Source organism: Magallana gigas, chromosome 4 (genome assembly GCF_963853765.1).
Source record: "Magallana gigas chromosome 4, xbMagGiga1.1, whole genome shotgun sequence".
Lineage (NCBI taxonomy): Eukaryota > Metazoa > Mollusca > Bivalvia > Ostreida > Ostreidae > Magallana > Magallana gigas.
Genome location: NC_088856.1, coordinates 40,966,060 through 40,985,211, shown reverse-complemented (window position 1 = coordinate 40,985,211; position 19,152 = coordinate 40,966,060). Strand labels below are relative to the sequence as shown.

General features: G+C 35.5%; 2 protein-coding genes across 3 annotated transcripts; one reads left to right on the top strand and one right to left on the bottom strand.

Annotated features, from left to right (window-relative positions):
• LOC117682125 (uncharacterized) lies at nucleotides 1–9,804 on the bottom strand. 2 transcript variants are annotated; one of them, XM_034449097.2, is made up of 8 exons: nucleotides 9,706–9,804; nucleotides 8,077–8,503; nucleotides 7,492–7,637; nucleotides 5,564–7,033; nucleotides 5,007–5,172; nucleotides 4,341–4,470; nucleotides 2,690–2,902; nucleotides 1–1,766 (listed from the first exon to the last, which is right to left on the bottom strand). In XM_034449097.2, the coding sequence occupies exons 2-8, from the start codon at nucleotides 8,487–8,489 to the stop codon at nucleotides 1,626–1,628; spliced, it is 2,679 nt and encodes an 892-aa protein (XP_034304988.2). In that variant the 5' UTR covers nucleotides 8,490–8,503; nucleotides 9,706–9,804; the 3' UTR covers nucleotides 1–1,625. The 2 variants fall into 2 exon arrangements, with proteins under 2 accessions (XP_034304988.2, XP_034304990.2); XM_034449099.2 differs by having other exon boundaries at nucleotides 8,128–8,503.
• Nucleotides 9,805–12,119: 2,315 nt separating this feature from the next.
• Nucleotides 12,120–18,233, top strand: LOC117682034 (tripartite motif-containing protein 3). The gene is made up of 2 exons (XM_034448754.2): nucleotides 12,120–12,178; nucleotides 16,284–18,233. Exon 2 carries the CDS (start codon nucleotides 16,284–16,286, stop codon nucleotides 18,012–18,014), a length of 1,731 nt encoding a protein of 576 aa, XP_034304645.2. The 5' UTR covers nucleotides 12,120–12,178; the 3' UTR covers nucleotides 18,015–18,233.
• Nucleotides 18,234–19,152: the final 919 nt, after the last annotated feature.

Sequence of the window (19,152 nt, the reverse complement as noted above, 5' to 3'; positions counted from 1 at the left end):
AGCTTTTGAGGTCAACAGTACAATATTTATTCACGGATGAGTTAAGTCATGATATAAATAAATTTCAATATAAAAGAATGTACAGTGTATTAGACATCAGAATGAAGTTGTGAACTTTGTGACGATTTATCTGTTGCATAGAGATTACTGTATACAGGGTTATTTTCGCCCTGTGATATTTTCGCCCTTCTACACTTGCAAACGGTTTAACACTGTCTCAATTTCGCCCAAATGTGATGTGTTAAAATGAATATTATTTGCGTCAATGGAATTCGCCCAGTCTTAAATTTGCCCATTGTCAACACGGGCGAAATGGGCAAAAATATAACGGGCGCCATGTTTCCCTGTATACAGTATCTCCTAATTAAGTAATTAATTTTTCTTCTTAACAATTCATGCTGTAGACTGACATGACTCTACTGTAAGGCCACACCAATATAATTTCTTGATCGTCGGACATCTAGTGAAAAAAGACATGAGCGGGCGAGCGATTAAATAGTCCATAAATTTTGTGCAGACAGTTATATTTTTTTCCTCTTGTTTCTGGTTTTTAAATTAAAACTTTTTAAAATGCAAAAAAATAGAGCGGAAATAGAAAAGAAAACAGCACAGAATTAATTTGATGCGGGAAATTAGTAATAATATTATTTGTTTTAAATTAGTTTTATTTTAAAATGAGAGTGCGGGGTCCGACTAACAAGAAATTATATTGGTGTGGCCTAAGTATTAAATGAATTTCAATTGTAAAGATCTAGTAAAAGAGAAAATCTCTAAAGAAAGTTAAGCAACAAATTCTTTTCATAGATGAATGTTGTAAACAATTTTGGTTTAATAACGAGAATAAGAGCAAAGTAATTCATTAATGACAGTAGAAGTTGTTTTTTAAAAATGTCACTTGAAATAAACAAAATCCAGATTGCCTAAAATTCTCAAAAAAAAAATTCATCTATTATGTAAACTATTGACCCCTTCTGACAAAGTTTATCATACTGAAAATGGGTATCATGCCAAATTATCAAAAATCTTCACTTTTTACATAATTCACTTACTTATATGTTAGGTACAAGAACAGATATTTCAAACTACTCATAAAATGAATGTATTTTAATAACTAATAATCTAGCCCTGAAATAATTTTGTTTACTAAAGATCTTTACGTTAATTTAAATAATCTGAAAGTTTTAATAATAACTCTAAACACCCAGAATTCAGACAACCTTACAAGAACTGGTAACTGATATGATAATCATGAACTTTACAGTGAAAATATCTTTTTAAAAAGATTGGTTGTAAAACTGTTGAGTGAGCTACAAATCTGACAAGTCATAAAACGTACTTCTTACAACAAAATCTCAACGGAAAACATTACATAAAAAGTCTGATAGAACGACAAATTAATATAAAACTGATAAAGCCTTGCTGTTTGTTGTCCATCATAGTGTAAAGCACTTCATAAAATTGTCCATGTACTGAGAGTCAGGTAGCACTGTGATATAGCTGACGAATCGCAATTACGTGCAATACATTGTTCACCAAAATCCATCCATCTTTGCGAATAAGTTGATGTTTAACTTTGCTGGCTCTGTTACGGCGCAATGACAAACCTTCCATGTCTGTCACATTCGTCATATTCCGTACATGTCCCTCATGTTGGTGCGGCAGGCCTGGAGCACTTCCTGTACGGAGCACTGACGGAAAAAGGCCACCCTCTCCGCCACGGTTATAGCCATGCCTGGGTGGGACAGGGCCATCTCCTCTTTGGGGATCTATGGACATACAATAGTATACATTATATCGTAGTAAAGGAAATATAATACAAATAGGATCTCTCATGTTTGGTGATTGTGTATAAACTTTATCCAACAAATTGCAAGTTTTCTACCCAGGAGCCTTGGCTCTGGAATAAAAAACACTTAACTGCATGTATTCATGGACATGAAAAATTAGATCTATTGGGACTTGAAAGAACCTGTCTGAAAATGATTAAGTTGTAAAATTGTTCTATAATTTTTTGAAGGGATATTAGTTATCAGATTTTCCCATTCACAAATTCTTAGAACCATTTTAACAAGACCTTGGACTTTCAGTAGGACGTAACGATCTATTTCTTGCATCAAAACAAGTTAAAATGACGCTAGTTTTAAGCGAAATATACACAGATTGGGTAGTCTTACCCAAAAGCCAGACTAATCTTGTTGATTTCGAAGAGCCACAGCTGAGTGGCCTACAATGAAATAGACAGGCCTACATCACATTGCCATTTGACTCAACTACCAAAAGTCCAAGCTCTTCTTAAAATGGTTCTATATGTACAATGTAATTTGTTTTTACTCTGACTTATCAATTTCTCCAGGTTAAATAAGCTAGGGTACAGGTCAAAGACACTTGGACATTTTCCTTATTAATAATTATATCAATTTCAACTGTTCCTCAATCTAATCAAGAAATCTGAAAAAATTTTAATGAGAAAAATGGAAATTTGGAACAGATTATAGATTGGAAATGAAAAACTCAATTTTTTGAGTGTGGAATTTTAAAAATTTCACTTTCACATTTTATTTACATGGTAAAATTTCCATGATTTGATACCCCGTTAATTTTGAATGGATAAAATTAACTTTACAATGTATGCTAGATGTGACAGCCTGCACAGCAACAACTTTTTTTAGGCGAGAACTAAAACACTAACCTTCTTAGGCAAGAAGTATGGAGCGTCGGTCTCCAGCAGGAGTTTGTTGAGGGGGAGGTAGCGGGCCACATTGTGGGTCTGCACACACTGTCTGTAGGTGACCATGGGGGTCAGTCCAATATACAGCCGTGGGAAGGCCTCCATCCACCGCTGGGCCCCAGAGTAGTCACCCGTAAAACAGTGACAGTGGATCTTGTAGTTTCTAGGCACCATCTACCAAGGAATGGGGAATACTAGGGATATATTAATTCAATTACCAGGTACATGTAATATTTGATATGGCCAACACAGAACATTTATCTAATACAAGAATGAATTTGTAGACCAGAATTCGGATCGATTCTTCAGACTCCTGGTCTGAAAATTCCGCAATTCCAAAACTGTAGTTTCCTAACTTTACAGTGCTGATCACAGTACTTAATTTTGCGTTTTAACTGTTTTTCAAAAAATCTTGAAAATATTTAATTAATGAGAATGCCAAATTTTCATCATAATTTCAGATCCGTCCAAAAAATAAGAGTGAGATTTTCAAATCCACAAGATGTCCTTTTAAAGAGTTTATGCGGATATTTATAAATATTTATAAATCTTGATTGTCAGACCATTGGATTTCGGAGTCTTACATTTTTTTTAACACTGATAAGCAAACACTAAAGCCTTCCTAAAAGATCATTTTTTTCTTTTAATTAGGTTTGGCTTTATTTCATGCATGTTATATATATGTAATGTCATCTTAATCAAATAACCTACATTTATTTGTAGACAGTACCTACTATTTTTAGTATCTGTAGACAATTAATGTGTGTCTTACTCTTTGTAGTATCCGTGAACATTGTTACTTTCACTTTGTCAAAATACAGCTTCGTACACTGCTCAGGGTGTATAAAGTGTAGACAATGAATATGTGTGTTTATATTCCTGAAGTATCTGTAGACAGCGGGTGTATATCTATTCATCCTTTGTATCATTTGTAGACAGTGTGTTAATGTGTATCACCTCTAGTAGCATTTGTTGTGTTTGTACACAAGGTCTTAATGGAAAAATGACAATAACAAACCATCAACCATCTCAAAAATCCATAAAACGAAATACAAATTCAAAGCAGAGCAACACGGACCTCCAAAAAGATAGAGTTACATTGTAGGATCAGGTGCCTAGGAGGAGTGAGCGGTCACACCCGACGTGTACTCTTTGTCGTAATTGGGGGGGAAAAAACAAAAACAAAAAAAAGGAAAATTAGGTGATGAATTATGGTCTAACAATTTGTATAAAAAACATGCCTTATCTCTTGTAGTATTTATGCGCAGTGTGTTAATGGGTCTAATAATGGTAATAATTAGATCATATCAAGTAAAATTCATGCCATTAAAAAGGGGGCTGAGGGAGCGGAGCGACCGAGTTCCTTCTTAAATGCATAATTTTCTCTTTATATGATCTAACTAACTTAAAACATAACCCAGTTTTTCAAAGTCTGATCAAAAGTTCTGTGCCAATAAAATAACACCTCTCTTTTGCTTTCTCTATCAGCTGCCAATCTAAATGTGACAAAGCTGTGAACTTAGAGAAATTCTTCACATGTCAATTAAATTTATCACTCAATAGAATATTTAGCGATTGCGGATTGGATGAAAAAGGTGGATTATGTTCTAACCTCTTGTAGTATCTGTAGACAATCATCCTCAGCATCTCTACAATGGATGACCAGTGGTTTCTTCATCTCTAAGGCCAACTGAATCTGTCTTCTAAACACAATCTTCTGGACATCCATGTGTTGTTTAAATCTGTAACACAATTCAAACAAAGTGGTATATGATGCCTCATTAATCCAGTTCTACCTTTTTAATAAAAATAACAGAATCTGTTTATTCATTAATTTACACATTTGGTGAAATAAGATCTTTCCATATTCATTCTTGATGAATTTCCATTGATTTCATGCGGTGTCTGTTCACTTTCTACCAATTCAGATACTATATGTACCATATACATTTACCTCACCATGAAATTCCATGTAATATACACTTTCAAATGTTCAGTGTGTTCACAGTTACATATTATGTACTCTTTATTTTTCCTTTCTATAAGATATAGGGGATTCTAAAACACTGCAAACCATTTGGGGGGGGGGGGGGGGTGCAAGTTTCATTATCTTAAATCAATAAATTACAGAATGTCAGAAACTCATTTTTAAAAAGAAACTGTCAAGAGGAATACCGTAGTTACTGTGATAGATGATGATATGAAATTGCAATAAATATGTATCAGCCGAGGTAGATGACATAAATAGTTGTCTTAGCCACGGATCATGTGTACTAACGTTCCTGAGTAATCCAGTCCTATTTCCCCGAGGGCCACCACTTTCTCGTGCTGTAGACACTCCCTCAGTCCGTTGTAGCACTTTAGGGAGAAGTCAGTGGCGCTCTTAGGGTGACAGCCAAAGGCCAGCCACACATCCTTCTCATACGACACGTCCCTCCAAAGCCCTAGCAGATGCGACATAAAATTAATACAATGTAAAGCAAATGTTGAAGGTTCTTGAAATTAGCTCAAATTCTTGGAGAGTGGTATGAAGAATGTGATGTAATCTATCACAGTATTTTAAATTTATTAGATTCAGTCAAATATTTCTCAAAAATAGAGATTTGTCAAAATGTGAGATATCCTAAATGATTTTCAATGGTTTTACCCTCAATTTCTGCTATTACATGAGTGAGTTATCCCTCTTTCTCAACAAATTTGTCAACATTTCAAAGCATGTTATTGAGTTCTATGAAATCAATTGTCAATGAGTAATTGTATATATGTAGTATTTCTAAATCTTTATAGCATTTCATATTCAGCTGAGATTTTGCAGATTAGTTAAGGTTTCCTTACCCTCTGATTTAAAAGTGAAGGGATTACAAAACACTGCCACACAGCCTGCAAAGTTATCAGGGAAAGTGTCCGAGTTAACTGCCTTAAACCGACTCCAGGATCCAATGAACCGGCCACGATTGAATAGGAAATCCAAATGGCAATGGGAATCTAAGTACGGGACACCATAGCTGCCGCTCGTCTTCTTGAAATTCTCCTTCCAGTCGTATGTCAGAGAGTTGGAATGGGGCGAGAAGCTGGAACTTAGTTTGGAATTCTGATAGAAGCGCAAACGACTCGGCATTAAACTAGCTCCCGTTACACTGGTGGTATCGCCAGAGAGTCTGAAGGTGTCTTGTGATTTCTGCAGATCTGGATCGACGTTTCTAAGTGGACAGTTTTCAGGGGCACTGATGGTCCGGAAGTGTTTCTTTAAAGTTGATTTCCCTTCTTCATTGGCATCATTTTCACGTTGGCCCATCAGTGGAGAATACGTGGAGTTTCCACAACTAGCCCAGAAAGGATGTCTAGGGGGTGTTGCTTTATCTGCAGTTTTACCGCCCACTTTCCTTGGAACACTGCCAAGTTGATTGGTATTGGAATTATATAGATAATTTCCAGTTAATTCTTGAGCATTTTCACTCCTATCTATGAAAGATTTCACAGCTTCTGATGACTTTGACTGCAACATTCCCTTAGACTTCACTAAAGTTATAAAGGATCTAAGGGACCTGTCAGATTTATTCTTTATCCTTGGAGATTCATAGGCTGGAGAATTACTGTGAGTAACTCTAGGACTTGAACTCACTACAGAGACTGAGGATTTAGGCTGTGAATTATGGTAAGGAGAAAAGCCCAAACACTGGCTCTGTTTTACTTCAATCTTGCATTCCTCTCTAACATCTACTCCTGATTTTTTGCCATAGTGCTTGCTCTCAAAAGTTTCTGTCATTCTTTGAACATTTATAGCTGTCTCTAGATTCCTCCTTGCTGTAACACATCTCGTGTCAATCGGTCCAATTAAACAAGTCGACACACTTACAACAGAGTCTTTCCTTTCCACCAATTCAACCCCAGCTGCTTCACATTCTGATTTTGCTGCCACTTCCTTTTCCTGTAGACACTTCCTTTTAACCTTTACTTCCTCCTTCTCTCTCTCACTATCCTCTACCTTCCTCTTTTCCCCAGCATGACATGGCGACACAACATCCGACAATGCAGCCTCCTGTTCTTCATCTGACGAGTTACTGCTATCATCCACACCATAGTCTACCAAGTTTTTTTTCAACACGACGACTCGTTGCTGACTTGCGACCAAGAACTGTCTGATCGTGGCGAGAGCATCTTTCGGAGAATGGTCAACCGCAGCGTTACAGTTGTTATTGGGGTCTGTCTCTACAGATAGAAGACGGTTTCTGTTGATGTCTCCATTATTACATGTCTTAGACACTGTCACAGCGGACAGACTTGGAGTCAAACCTGTGGGGGCCTCTGTTTAAAAAGATAAAACATATTTACAAGAATCAAAATTTCTGTGGCCAGGGGTGTATATTTGCAAATATTTAGAGAGACTAGTGAATACCAAAATCAAGATCAATTAATCTTTCTTCAAAAATATTAATGTAGAATGAACAAAATATCAAAACTCTACAAAGTGCAGCTTCAATCAAGGAGTACAGCAACAATATAGTTCAGTCTATAAACATTATGCTGTGAAGAACATCGATTTGAAATGAAGATAATACAATACTATTAATCTTGAATCAATGTCTTATATTGCCTTGCATCAGACAATCAAATTATTCTGGATAATTATCTTTTAATTTTTTAAATAACTGTACCCTGCAGATAAATCAACAGAAAAAAATCTACAGCCAAGTATTTTAAAATTCTTAATAGTTCACTTTTAACAATACTTCATGTGCATGTATAGAAAATAAAGCATGTACTGTTGAGCCGATTCCTGGGGGTCAGGGAGTCTTGTTGGGGTGGGGAGCTCATTATAATTCTCCGGGGGGAGGAGACCACCACCTCGTCTGTTTCCGAGACTGATGAGACCACTGAGTGGGGGTTTACCCTTCCAAACTTGTTACTCCTAATAAAAGACAGAAAGGATTAATTAAAACTGTTAACAATAATTCATATCAAGAGTGTAAACTTATTTTATTGACAGCCCTTGCCAAAGATTGAAAATTAATTGAAAACCAACGGCATGGTCAGTCTCGCTTCTCTTACTAATATTGTTTTGTTTGTTTACACACCAGTATTAACCAAGATTTTTAAAATCAATTTTCCTTGGTCCTCCGAAGGTTATATAAAATTAAACATTCAAATGTTAAGCGCTATTTTTGGCTTAGTGACCCACAAGAAGAAAGACTGATGCAATAGACCTGTAACTCTAATCATACGCCAATAACCAATGAAGGTGAGATAAGGATACATTTTGATTAACAATAATAATAACTCTGTAACGTAAATGAGTGAGTTGAAATTGTTTATCCTAGAATATGTCAATAAAATACCAAACTACATACATGGAGTATGCCTTGGCGTAGTAGCTGTGCCACCCGGAGTATAACACTGACCCAGACAGACTCGACAACACATCCATTGAGTGAGCCTCTCCCTCCACATTTGAGTTCTCATCTCCATGCAGCACCTGTCGATTGTCTCCACCCTCTTCATTTTGATTGACAGCTGACCGAACCGAGTAGGACTCCTGTGGAGACCAGAACTGGACCTGTTGTTCCGTTTGCTTTGCCAATGGAGTTGCTGTGACTTCGAGCTGAACTCTGCGAGTATGGTCATTTTTGGTCCTTGCGGAGGCCGGAGATATCTGGAACCGCACTGGATTTTTCTGGTTTCCTTGGACCTGCTGGTGTTTAGGTACCCCCTGTGAGGCCCTACTTATTGATAATCCAGTTACTGAAAACTCCTGATTTGACATGTTCAATCACTTATCTACAACAAAAAGGAGATAGATATATTGACATTGGAAAATTTGATACTTTATCAACTTTAATCAAAATCACTAAACTGCCCAATAAATAATTCATTTCACTAGGCCTATACATGTAATTAGATGTGTAAACTGTTGATCATTAGATCTACAGTCTTTGAATGAGGTTTTTCCTGTATCCCTTGGTTTTCGAAAAGACTTTAACAGTTACTTTAACAGACTTGAAAAGTAACTCTTAATGCTTTTCCTAACAATGACACATGCAAAAGCAGCATTACACAAACAATTTTAAATGTTTTCATCTTATCCTCTCCATGCCCAGGAGGACATATAAGGCCATGGAAGAAACAAGTATTTTTTATAAAGGTCGAATGACCGGCATGTAATATCATTTATAGCTCTGTTAATGTAATGCGAAAGCATAACAGTACATGCAAACAACATGATAAATAAGATACGGAATATCGCATCAATTTGTTGATTTCAGTCAAATACATGTAGCAGGGCATGAATAAACTTTACTTTTAGTAGGCAAATTGTACTTACAATTGATATTCTTACGCATGTAAAGAGAAAGGTGATTTCAATCACAATGTATATGTATCTGTATAAAATTATGTTACTCTCAAGGTAAACGCATTTTAAATGAAAACATTATAATTCATCATGAAATGATTAAATACAATATTCAGATATACTATAATACATAACAATGAAAACATTATAATTCGATCATCCTGAGATGATTATACACCTATATCATACAGAACTACCATGATTTTCATAAATTCAAATAGATTTTCTTGATAAAATTTGCAATAATGATATTGTAATGAAATTGTATGGGAAGTCAAATGTCTCATCAATGAAAAATGAGTTACCGCCCCTGTTTTTTCAACGATATTCTAAAATTTATGTTTTGCTTGTAAAATGAACCAGCTTTCTTAGTTTCTACCAACTTAAGATTAAGACTACTTAAGTGCAGTTTTACCTTACAGGCCCTCATAGATGCGCTTACATTTTAAGGTCTAAGGTTAAGAATTTGTTAAGTTTTGTGCGAAAGCGTATAGAGCCAACCGTTCAGATGGTTCAACAAAATTACTCGAATAAAAATTAGCCTAATGTACGTTAAAATTTAAAAGAAGCTAAACCGTAAGAGATGAAAGGTATTTGCAAGATGTTGTTCAATGTTGACTTTTTATACCAAAAATGAAGTCATGAAAGCAACTTGTTGCCCCTTCTTTCCTCGCTGCATCCTAAATTTCTTATCTCCTACTACTGAAGAGCAAAATTCAATTTAAATGGCGCGAAAATTGCTTCAAAGAAAATCCAGCGGACTGCACTGCATCAGGCACGTAGCATAGTTTTTTAAAGTGGTATGGGGGACAGACTCATCCCAAAAATCTTTACCAGAAAAAAGAGAGGGAAAAAGATTACTTTCCAAAATCCCCAAACCCTGAAAATCCCAATCCGTATGGTGGTGGTGGTGGGGGGGGGGGGGGTCCATCATGTATACCTTTAAAGCAATATGAGCTGCATTTTCATGTCGAATTGTTTTCTTTACAAAAATGTTATTTTCTATTTAAATGACAAATGATATCATGGTTTTTAAATTTCTGTTAGCCATATTTTTTGTGGCCCGGAATGCCGCTTAGAAGCCTTAATTGTAGCAAAATTGAATTATTGTCAGGATTGTCGTCCTGTACAAAAATTGATCCTCTAGATATTCATTAGAAGAGAAATCTTTCTTCTGACAAAACTTGTTGGTTTTTTTTTCAAATCTTGTTTATCATAACAGTTTAAGTTACATGCAGATTTATGATACTGACTAACAGGTTTTTGCAGCAAAATAATATTCTAAAAAATACAGCTCATATTGCTTTAACTTATTCTTTACAGACTCACAAAAAAAAAAATTGGAGATGGCAACTCCATGATAATCAATTTTTTTACAATCATGTAAATTTCAGGAAATTAGTTGCTGCGAGAAAAAGTGTGTGTGTGTGTGGGGGGGGTGCTGCCCCCACCCCCCTCTTGTTGCTACTTGCCTGGCAACAAAAACTATCAATTTGAATGTTGACCCATTTTTAAAAGGTTTACAATAATTCCTGTTGGATTCATCTTCAATCTGACTAAATTCAGGTTTTTTTTTTACCCCGTCTGACAAATTTGATGTCGCTACACAAACATAGCGACATCGAGTTTGTCGGAACGGATCAAAGATCTGATTTTAATCAGATAACATCTTCACAAGGTTTTCTGTAGAGCGGAGCGGATCAGAAACTCTTGCCTTTGAAAGTTGTTTATGATTTATTAAGACTTGAACGAAATTGAAGAAAACTTTTTATTAAAGATATGGCTAGAGTTTGAAAGAAATCAACTTAAATATTTTACATTATACCTTAATTTTCCTGGCAAGTGACTTCTGCTTCGAGTGAGGCAACGCCCTCCACGTCGGAAAAGCCGTATGGTGGACGTGTTTATGAAATTTCATAGAAACTCTATATTCTTGGCAAATAGAAAAGTATTATATAAAGTGAACTTCGTTTATGGAATTATATAATGGAGATATTTATTTGCTTAACTGTATTTTACGTCAATCTCAAAGTGTGGTCAGCAACAAGCGCGCTAGTTTGCATTTGTCTCAAAAATTGTTGTCCTGCATGTCTAGATGACCGATTGGTTAGCGCTCACTGCTACGAAAATTGGTTCCGCAGGTCTGGAGTTCAAAATACCTACAGAGCAATGGTCCATATCTAATGATAAATTATAATTTTACAAAAGTGCATTCTGTTTAAATAAAACAATACTGAAATATATCTTTTCTCACCGGCCACTTTCTTATAGACATTTACAATTTAAATTTTATAATTATAAATATATAAACAATGTATTTTCAGACGTCTTTGCACATGTGGGTACGTACAGCATGTATATATATGGTACAGTATTACATAATATCAATTTACAAAGACACCATTATACATGTACCTTTTGTTACATGTTAACTTTAAATTATTTACAGATGGTTACTGACATGCATATACAGAACAATAATTGATTTATTCTGATAGTATTTTTTTCTGTATTTTTTAAATTATAATATATTACTTACACTTGGTTTACAACCTTATTTACCCTCCTTTTTATACAGATTACTGATGATTAATTCGCGGATCTAGTCTAGGGGGTGTCGGGGGGGGGATTTATTTAATTTACATAATTAACTTAAAGCAAATATGCCTCGACCCCCCCCCCCCCCCCCCCACACACACACACACTTTGGCAACCCCTACGGATTAGGAATTTCATGCTTTGGGAATTGGGCTTTCTTATTCTTTCTTTCTTTCTTCTTCTTTTGTTTTTTTGCTTGTCAAGATTTCTAATGATTAGTGTAGCCCCGCCCCCCTCCGACTTTCAATTCGGACCCCACCCCCCTGGAAAGATTTTCTGGATCCGCGCATGTGATTCACAAAAAAGGAGAATGAAAAGTAAGAATCACTACTCTCGTCTGTACTAGTAAAGAGAAGGGGGTTGTTTTGATCAGACTGCTCATACATGTACCCATATCACTTGATAGGCCGGGAGGTTTAAATCTAATTTTAGATCAACCAGGTCTCGTATTTTCTCTCTCTGGTCTCAGGGCGTCACTAGGTTACCTTGCTATAGAACTAAAGGTAAATTTGAATAATAATTTGTTTGATGCAATACAAAAGTCATAACATATATTTCCAATGACGGTACAGAAGTTTACACATTTCCTAGCGTGTTATTGGATTTACATGCATTTCAACATTAATATTTTAGTATATACATGTGTGTAATATTTTCATTGTACTAAACCGAAAGTAGTGGCCATTTTAATAGTTACATAGTTCCATGGTCAGATATCCAATTTTATTATATTCATCTAATTGTTTTGCACTTGTTAATAAAAAACAACAAATAATTGATTTAAAAAGGAAAGCTTTTTACCAAAACTGATTAAAATAAGATTGTCGCGACGTCGAATTTGTCGGAGAGTGTTGCGATTACGTAAAATTGGTTACGTAATGTAACGTAAATAAAAATATCCAGTTTTAAAATTTAGAATTTATTAAAGTTCAAAATCACAATTAAAGAAACATCATTTTAAAAAGAAATCCAAAGTGAGAGTGTAAAATAATTATCAATCCCGCATGCCCCATCTTTGACAACTCCTCCCCTTTTTCTATAAAGGACCAATGAAATAACTCCAAGATGGAACCAAAATTTGGGGAACGCTCAAAGACATAAATTCTCAAAACAGGATACAGGAGGGAATTACTATAATAAATTCAAAGACACGCCAGTCTAAGATCTGACCATCAATCAGATAAACGAAAATAAACAAATGGCAATAAACAGGGGATCACTGTGAGAAATGGATAGGGGAGAGGAGGGAGATGTCAACATGAGAGATCACAAACAGATGCGGCAATGTATTTCTAAAATGATCAAACAAATTAAATTTCAAACATAAAATACCACTCGGTTTATAAAAGGAAATTAATTCAATATGAATGAAATGTATAAGAAAGTTGTCTTTATCAATAAAATATACGTATGTATATAACATCCGCCCCGGAAAAAAAAATTGACATTCAACTTTAGATATAAAAAAAAAAATGATAAAGACAATAAAATCATACTGCACAAACATAAAAAAATTAACATTACTCACCATATAAAAACACAAAACTCAAGTCATGCAAGTAAACATTAAACACAACTGAAAAGATAATGATCATGTCACCCGAAAATTATTTTTATCACTTTCACACTGTACATGATTTGGCCAGTACATGTACTCAAACATACTCCTTACACTGCAATGCCATGGTCATTATCCTAACTTTTTTTATTTTTTTTTTCTTTACATTTTTATTCTTTGCACACAAAAACTACTGAAAAATTTAACAACTAAATTATATCAATCTTGTCTTGAAAATATTTCAGTCACCATAGAAATGCATAAAATATAACCCTGTCGGAATAACACATCCTTGGTTAGAAACAGCAATAACTATGTCAATTATTCAAGATTTCTCAAACACTATAGAATTGCATAAATTATAACCCTGTCGGAATAACACATCCTTGGTTAGAGAGAGCAATATCTATGTAAACCACAACAAAAAGTTGCATATATTTTTATATGACATAAACAAAAATGAACTCTCAATATATCTCGACTTGTATCATAATTGTTAAACCTTGTCGATGCATCCATCTAAGTTAACACAATACAGACAAGATACATTTCTATTCTTAACAATTCATTTATATTTCAAAAGTTGTACATGTCATCCTTTTGAAATAAAACATCCGTGATTACATACAATGACAAAATTTGTAAACGGTTATCTTCATAAATTACTACAGGTCAAACATACTCTGTAGTAAAATGAAAATACACACAACTAAATATAGCACACTGTCAATAAATATATCAACAGAAAGCGTAAGAAAATTATAGATTAGGTGGCGGTCTTATTTCAATTACGCGTCTGGCTTTGTTGTTAAGTGCAGACCACGGAATCCAAACTTTGGGAACATTTTGAAGAAATTAAATTAATTGTACCATACGAATCCAAAAGTGCAGACATTGAATTATAACCAAAACGTACATGTAAATACACAAATTTTCCTTACTGAAAAATGTCACACTTATCGGCACCATTTAATACATCATTCTTGGAGCCTAAGACAGATACCGCATTTATCCCGGGCGCTGTGCGGTTTTTTTTGTTCGGAATTACGGACTGTTTTCTTTGTAGCGAACGGACGACATTCCGCGGCGGTATGTCCGGTCTGGACACATATCTGGCACTTTGCTTGAGACTTTGGGGAACCGTGCCCGGTCCAATTACAGCTTCGTTTCAAGTGTCCTGCTCCCCCACACGCGTGGCAGGTAGACAAATCCAGGTCACGTCCAGTCCGCGGTCTAGAAGTTGGTGCCTCTAGTTTTTCTAGACGGTGACTGATGTCGCGCAACATGCTAAAGAGGTGTTGATTATGGTCCTGGTTGGTGTTCGACTCTGCTGGCTGTACGGCTGCGACCATTGGTGCTGTGGCGGAAAGGGATCTATATCCATAGGCCTCGCCTAACTTTGCTTGTTGCAGAGCATCCTTGAAAGATTTAACGGACGCTAAAATCACTGTTTTGTCCTCGTACAGGCGTTAACATTGTTTTGTTTTGTTTTTTAACTCAATAAATTAACACAAAAATAGTCAAAAAGAAGCACAATACGAATTTAGATTGTCCACCATGTTGTGATTACGTAAAATTGGTTACGTAATGTAACGTAAATAAAAATATCCAGTTTTTAAATTTAGAATTTATTAAAGTTCAAAATCACAATTAAAGAAACATCATTTTAAAAAGAAATCCAAAGTGAGAGTGTAAAATAAATATCAATCCCGCATGCCCCATCTTTGACAACTCCTCCCCTTTTTCTATAAAGGACCAATGAAATAACTCCAAGATGGAACCAAAATTTGGGGAACGCTCAAAGACATAAATTCTCAAAACAGGATACAGGAGGGAATTACTATAATAAATTCAAAGACACGCCAGTCTAAAATCTGACCATCAATCAAACGAAAATAAACAAATGGCAATAAACAGGGGATCACTGTGAGAAATGGATAGGGGAGAGGAGGGAGATGTCAACATGAGAGATCACAAACAGATGCGGCAATGTATTTCTAAAATGATCAAACAAATTAAATTTCAAACATAAAATACCACTCGGTTTACAAAAGGAAATTAATTCAATATGAATGAAATGTATAAGAAAGTTGTCTTTATCAATAAAATATACGTATGTATATAACAAGAGGATCAAAGATCTTATTTTTATCAGATTGCTATTTACCTTTTATTACATTCTATATTTAGAGGTCGCGTCATCAAGCTAACACTGTCGATGTGAGGATCACGTGACCTGGTGTACACATTGCCTTTTGTTATACTTTCATGTTAATTACTGAAATCTGATTTGTTTAGAGGCAGTTGATAATCCGTTCTATTACCCTCAGCGTTAGCAACACACTTGGCAACGGGTAACACAACGAATTGTTACGTGCGCGTAAAGTATGCGCGTACGGATCGCCGTACAATTCACGTCATTTCTATATAAAAGCAGTTAAAATTTCTCTAAAATTAAGACATTCAGTGTAATAATATAAATAGTGCCTGTTTGTTAGGATCGGTTGACAATGGTTTTCTCGGGGTGTCAATTTCAACTGTTACCCTCACAGGCACTTGTGGCACTTTTCTGGGAAAAAATTTACCCTATAGTATAATGATAACAGTGTTATTATTATACTATAGGGTAAATTTTTTCTCAGAAACAAGTGCCTGTGGTTACCCTCCCAAAAAAGCACTAGTAATATAATGGTATTCCGGCATTATATTTTCTGCTAATTATAATATAAATATTAAGACATGTACACAAAAAAATGGATTTGGGCATGTACATAACTAAGATAGAAAAGTTGGAAATACGGAATGGACAAATAAATTGTCTCTACCTCAAAGTGTGACATTATAGTGCATACCGTTATGTCATAATTCCTACATGTATCTGCTGAAGATTATTATTAATCAATACATGCTAATCTATTTGAATACCTGTATGTGTGTGTAGGGGGGTGGATGGGTCTTAAATTCGGAGTTTTTAATGATTTTTGATAACAAATACAATACATGAAATACATGTAGCCTCCACTAATTTAAAGGCACTTTTACCATTTCAGATGGCATTTTCTGAATCCCAAATACCACCCGAGGCCCAGCATTATTTGGTGTGTGGCACTGAAGACTGTGATAAGAACTGCCAGTTTTACTGCAATGACTGTCACCAACCAATGTGTGAACAATGCAGAGATGAACATCAGAAGAATAAGAAAACCAAGAATCATGAAGTGGTCCATTATAAACAACGCAAACGTCGAATTCCTGTAGAGAAATGCAAGATTCACCCCACAAAAGACAGAGATCTTCGCTGTGAGCAATGCCAGATTCCCCTTTGTTCTAAATGCACAGCCACAAAAGAACATCGCGGCCATGTTTTTACTGATCTAGAAATTGTTTTTGCTGAAAAGGTATTGCAATATCAAGAGGAAATTGACAAAATTCGAAATTATTTTGAGCCAGTTTCTCAAGACGTGAAAATAGAAATTGCTGGAGATGTCACAGAAATAAAGAAGATCATGGAAGGTATAAAAACAGCAATGGGGACTGAAACTGAGTCTGTGAAAAGAATGGTAGATGCCGTCACATCAGATAATATAGAACAAGTCGACAAAATAGAACAGTCATTATTACAAACATTAAACGGCCAAAACCAAGAAATAGATGACTACATCAACTATCTTAATGATTTAATCCAAACATATTATGGGTACCTATCTCCCTCAAAAATAGAAAATTTAACATCATCTCTCAAATCAAAAAGCCTTAAAATTCGACCTGTGCCAGAGACATCCAAATCAGTCCCACCCGTATTTACTGCTGGTCAACACAGCAAGGAAGATGTCGCCAAACTACTGGGTAAAATAACTGTTCCCAACACAAAAGCAGAAAACAGAAAAATAAAGCCCATGGAGACTGCCTCTACACAGTTGAAACCTACAGGGAAACAGAGGAAACAAGACAGAGAGAAATCTGACGTGAAACAAACACTGTCTCTGTCTTCGTCTGTCACCAAGGTCAGGGAGTATACAGTACCAGGTGTTTGCAGTGTATATCATATATCACTGGGTAAATCAGGCAGACTCTGGGTCAGTGATTATATAGGTAACCTTGTCCAAACAGATCAAAAGGGGTATCAGCTACAGAAGATACAAACCAGTGGCAGAGATGAAGGCTACCACACAGTCACGCAGGACGGGGATCTGATCTATACAGACAAACACGTCAAAGTCATCTATAGGATTACACCGGATGATACAATCACTGAATTCATTAAAACAGGAGACTGGGAATCACTCAGTATACACTCCTTCCACACCAACGGGGACATACTGGTGGGGATGATAAAGGATGGAGAGCCCTCTAAAGTCACCAGGTACAACAAGACAGGGACAGAAATACAGAACATACAGAGAGACAACAAAGGACAGACACTGTATGGTACACCACACTACATCACAGAAAACATCAATGGTGATGTCTGTGTGTCAGATCATTACAGTGGTGTAGTGGTGGTGGATAAATCAGGACAACACAGGTTCTCCTACACAGGTCAAGGGTCATGGTTTAGACCCTATGGAATATGTACTGATGTACTCGGTCACATCCTGGTGTGTGATACTTACAGTGACACAGTTCATCTCCTGGATCAGGATGGTCAGTTCCTGTCTCTACTACTCACAGAACAACAAGGGCTAAAGTATCCCTATAGTGTGTGTGTGGATGATGAGAACAATCTCTGGGTGGGACAGTATGACACCAACACAGTGACAGTGTACAAGTATCTACAGTGATCATTATACATGTATTTCCATACAATAATTATGTACTGTGTGTATGTTGTGAGACAATGTAACAACAACACTGTGATAGTGTACAGTTACTGGTATCTACAGTGTACATTGAAGTACATGTACATCATTTATCTAACCATGTTTATTCGTATATGTATTTTTTTTAATTACTGTAATGAATTAATATTTTCATTGCTGATTAATAAACAAATAAATATATATGTATTGACATTTTTTTATAGCTATTGAAAATTATATACCTGATCAAATCTTGACAATGAAAAGCTATCAAAAAAGACTTGCTTTACATATGATTTTTAAAATATGTTATATCGAACAATGATTTTTAAAATTATTGAGAATATTTTTCAAATAATATTTTAAACAGTGGCATTAAAAAGCAAATATTAATCCATCAATTATCATTCATACGCACTGATTGCTAAAACAATATTCTTCCTCTTTATCTGTCCTAATCTAATCAGTGGTGGAGTCTGATAGGGGATGTACCCGGCGTGCTCCCCCTATAAAATTGTCAAAATAAAGTTAAATTATACTCCTTCGATCAAACAAAATGTAAAACTTGCGAGTCTTAGATATGAACTTTTTGGAAACTCATGGGATTTTTCTGCATTAAACTGATTTCAACAGTGAGTATAAAATAAAAATAGTCCCGTGTGTAATTTACATAGAAAGCCCATTTTAACTACCCTCTTCTTGGGTTTAAATGTGACCAGTCATTCGACTTTAAGTAATTTGTTATATTAGGTAGGGTTTAAAGCGACCCTTCCATGTTTATTATAATATATACAAGCTGGCATGGTTATCTTTGTTTCAACTTCATAAACATCGTCCCATTGAACTTGATTTTTTTAAACTGATTAATTTACAGCCATTCATAAGACAAAAAGTAAACAGAAATGTTCCTTATATTTCTGCATGGCGGATGTCTTTGCTGGGATTTTGCAGGTCTTATATTTACAAACGTTTAGAAATTAAAAATCGTCCCCTGGGCCCCTATCAGGGTTGCTCAGACCCTTTACCAGAACTGGATCCCCCCCCTCCCAAATTCAAATCCTGGATCCGCCCCCTGCTAATAATTTTCTTAAGATTGCTGAGAAAAACAGATTGCGAGAGG

Excerpts from the sequence above, each read along its gene's own strand:
- LOC117682034 (XM_034448754.2), top strand. The coding sequence starts at position 16,284 with ATGGCATTTTCTGAATCCCAAATACCACCCGAGGCCCAGCATTATTTG.
- LOC117682125 (XM_034449097.2), bottom strand. The coding sequence starts at position 8,489 with ATGTCAAATCAGGAGTTTTCAGTAACTGGATTATCAATAAGTAGGGCC. Across the intron at positions 7,638-8,076 it reads TACGCCAAGGCATACTCCAT|GAGTAACAAGTTTGGAAGGG; the intron begins GTATGTAGTTTG and ends GTCTTTTATTAG. Across the intron at positions 7,034-7,491 it reads CCCCAGGAATCGGCTCAACA|AGGCCCCCACAGGTTTGACT; the intron begins GTACATGCTTTA and ends CTTTTTAAACAG.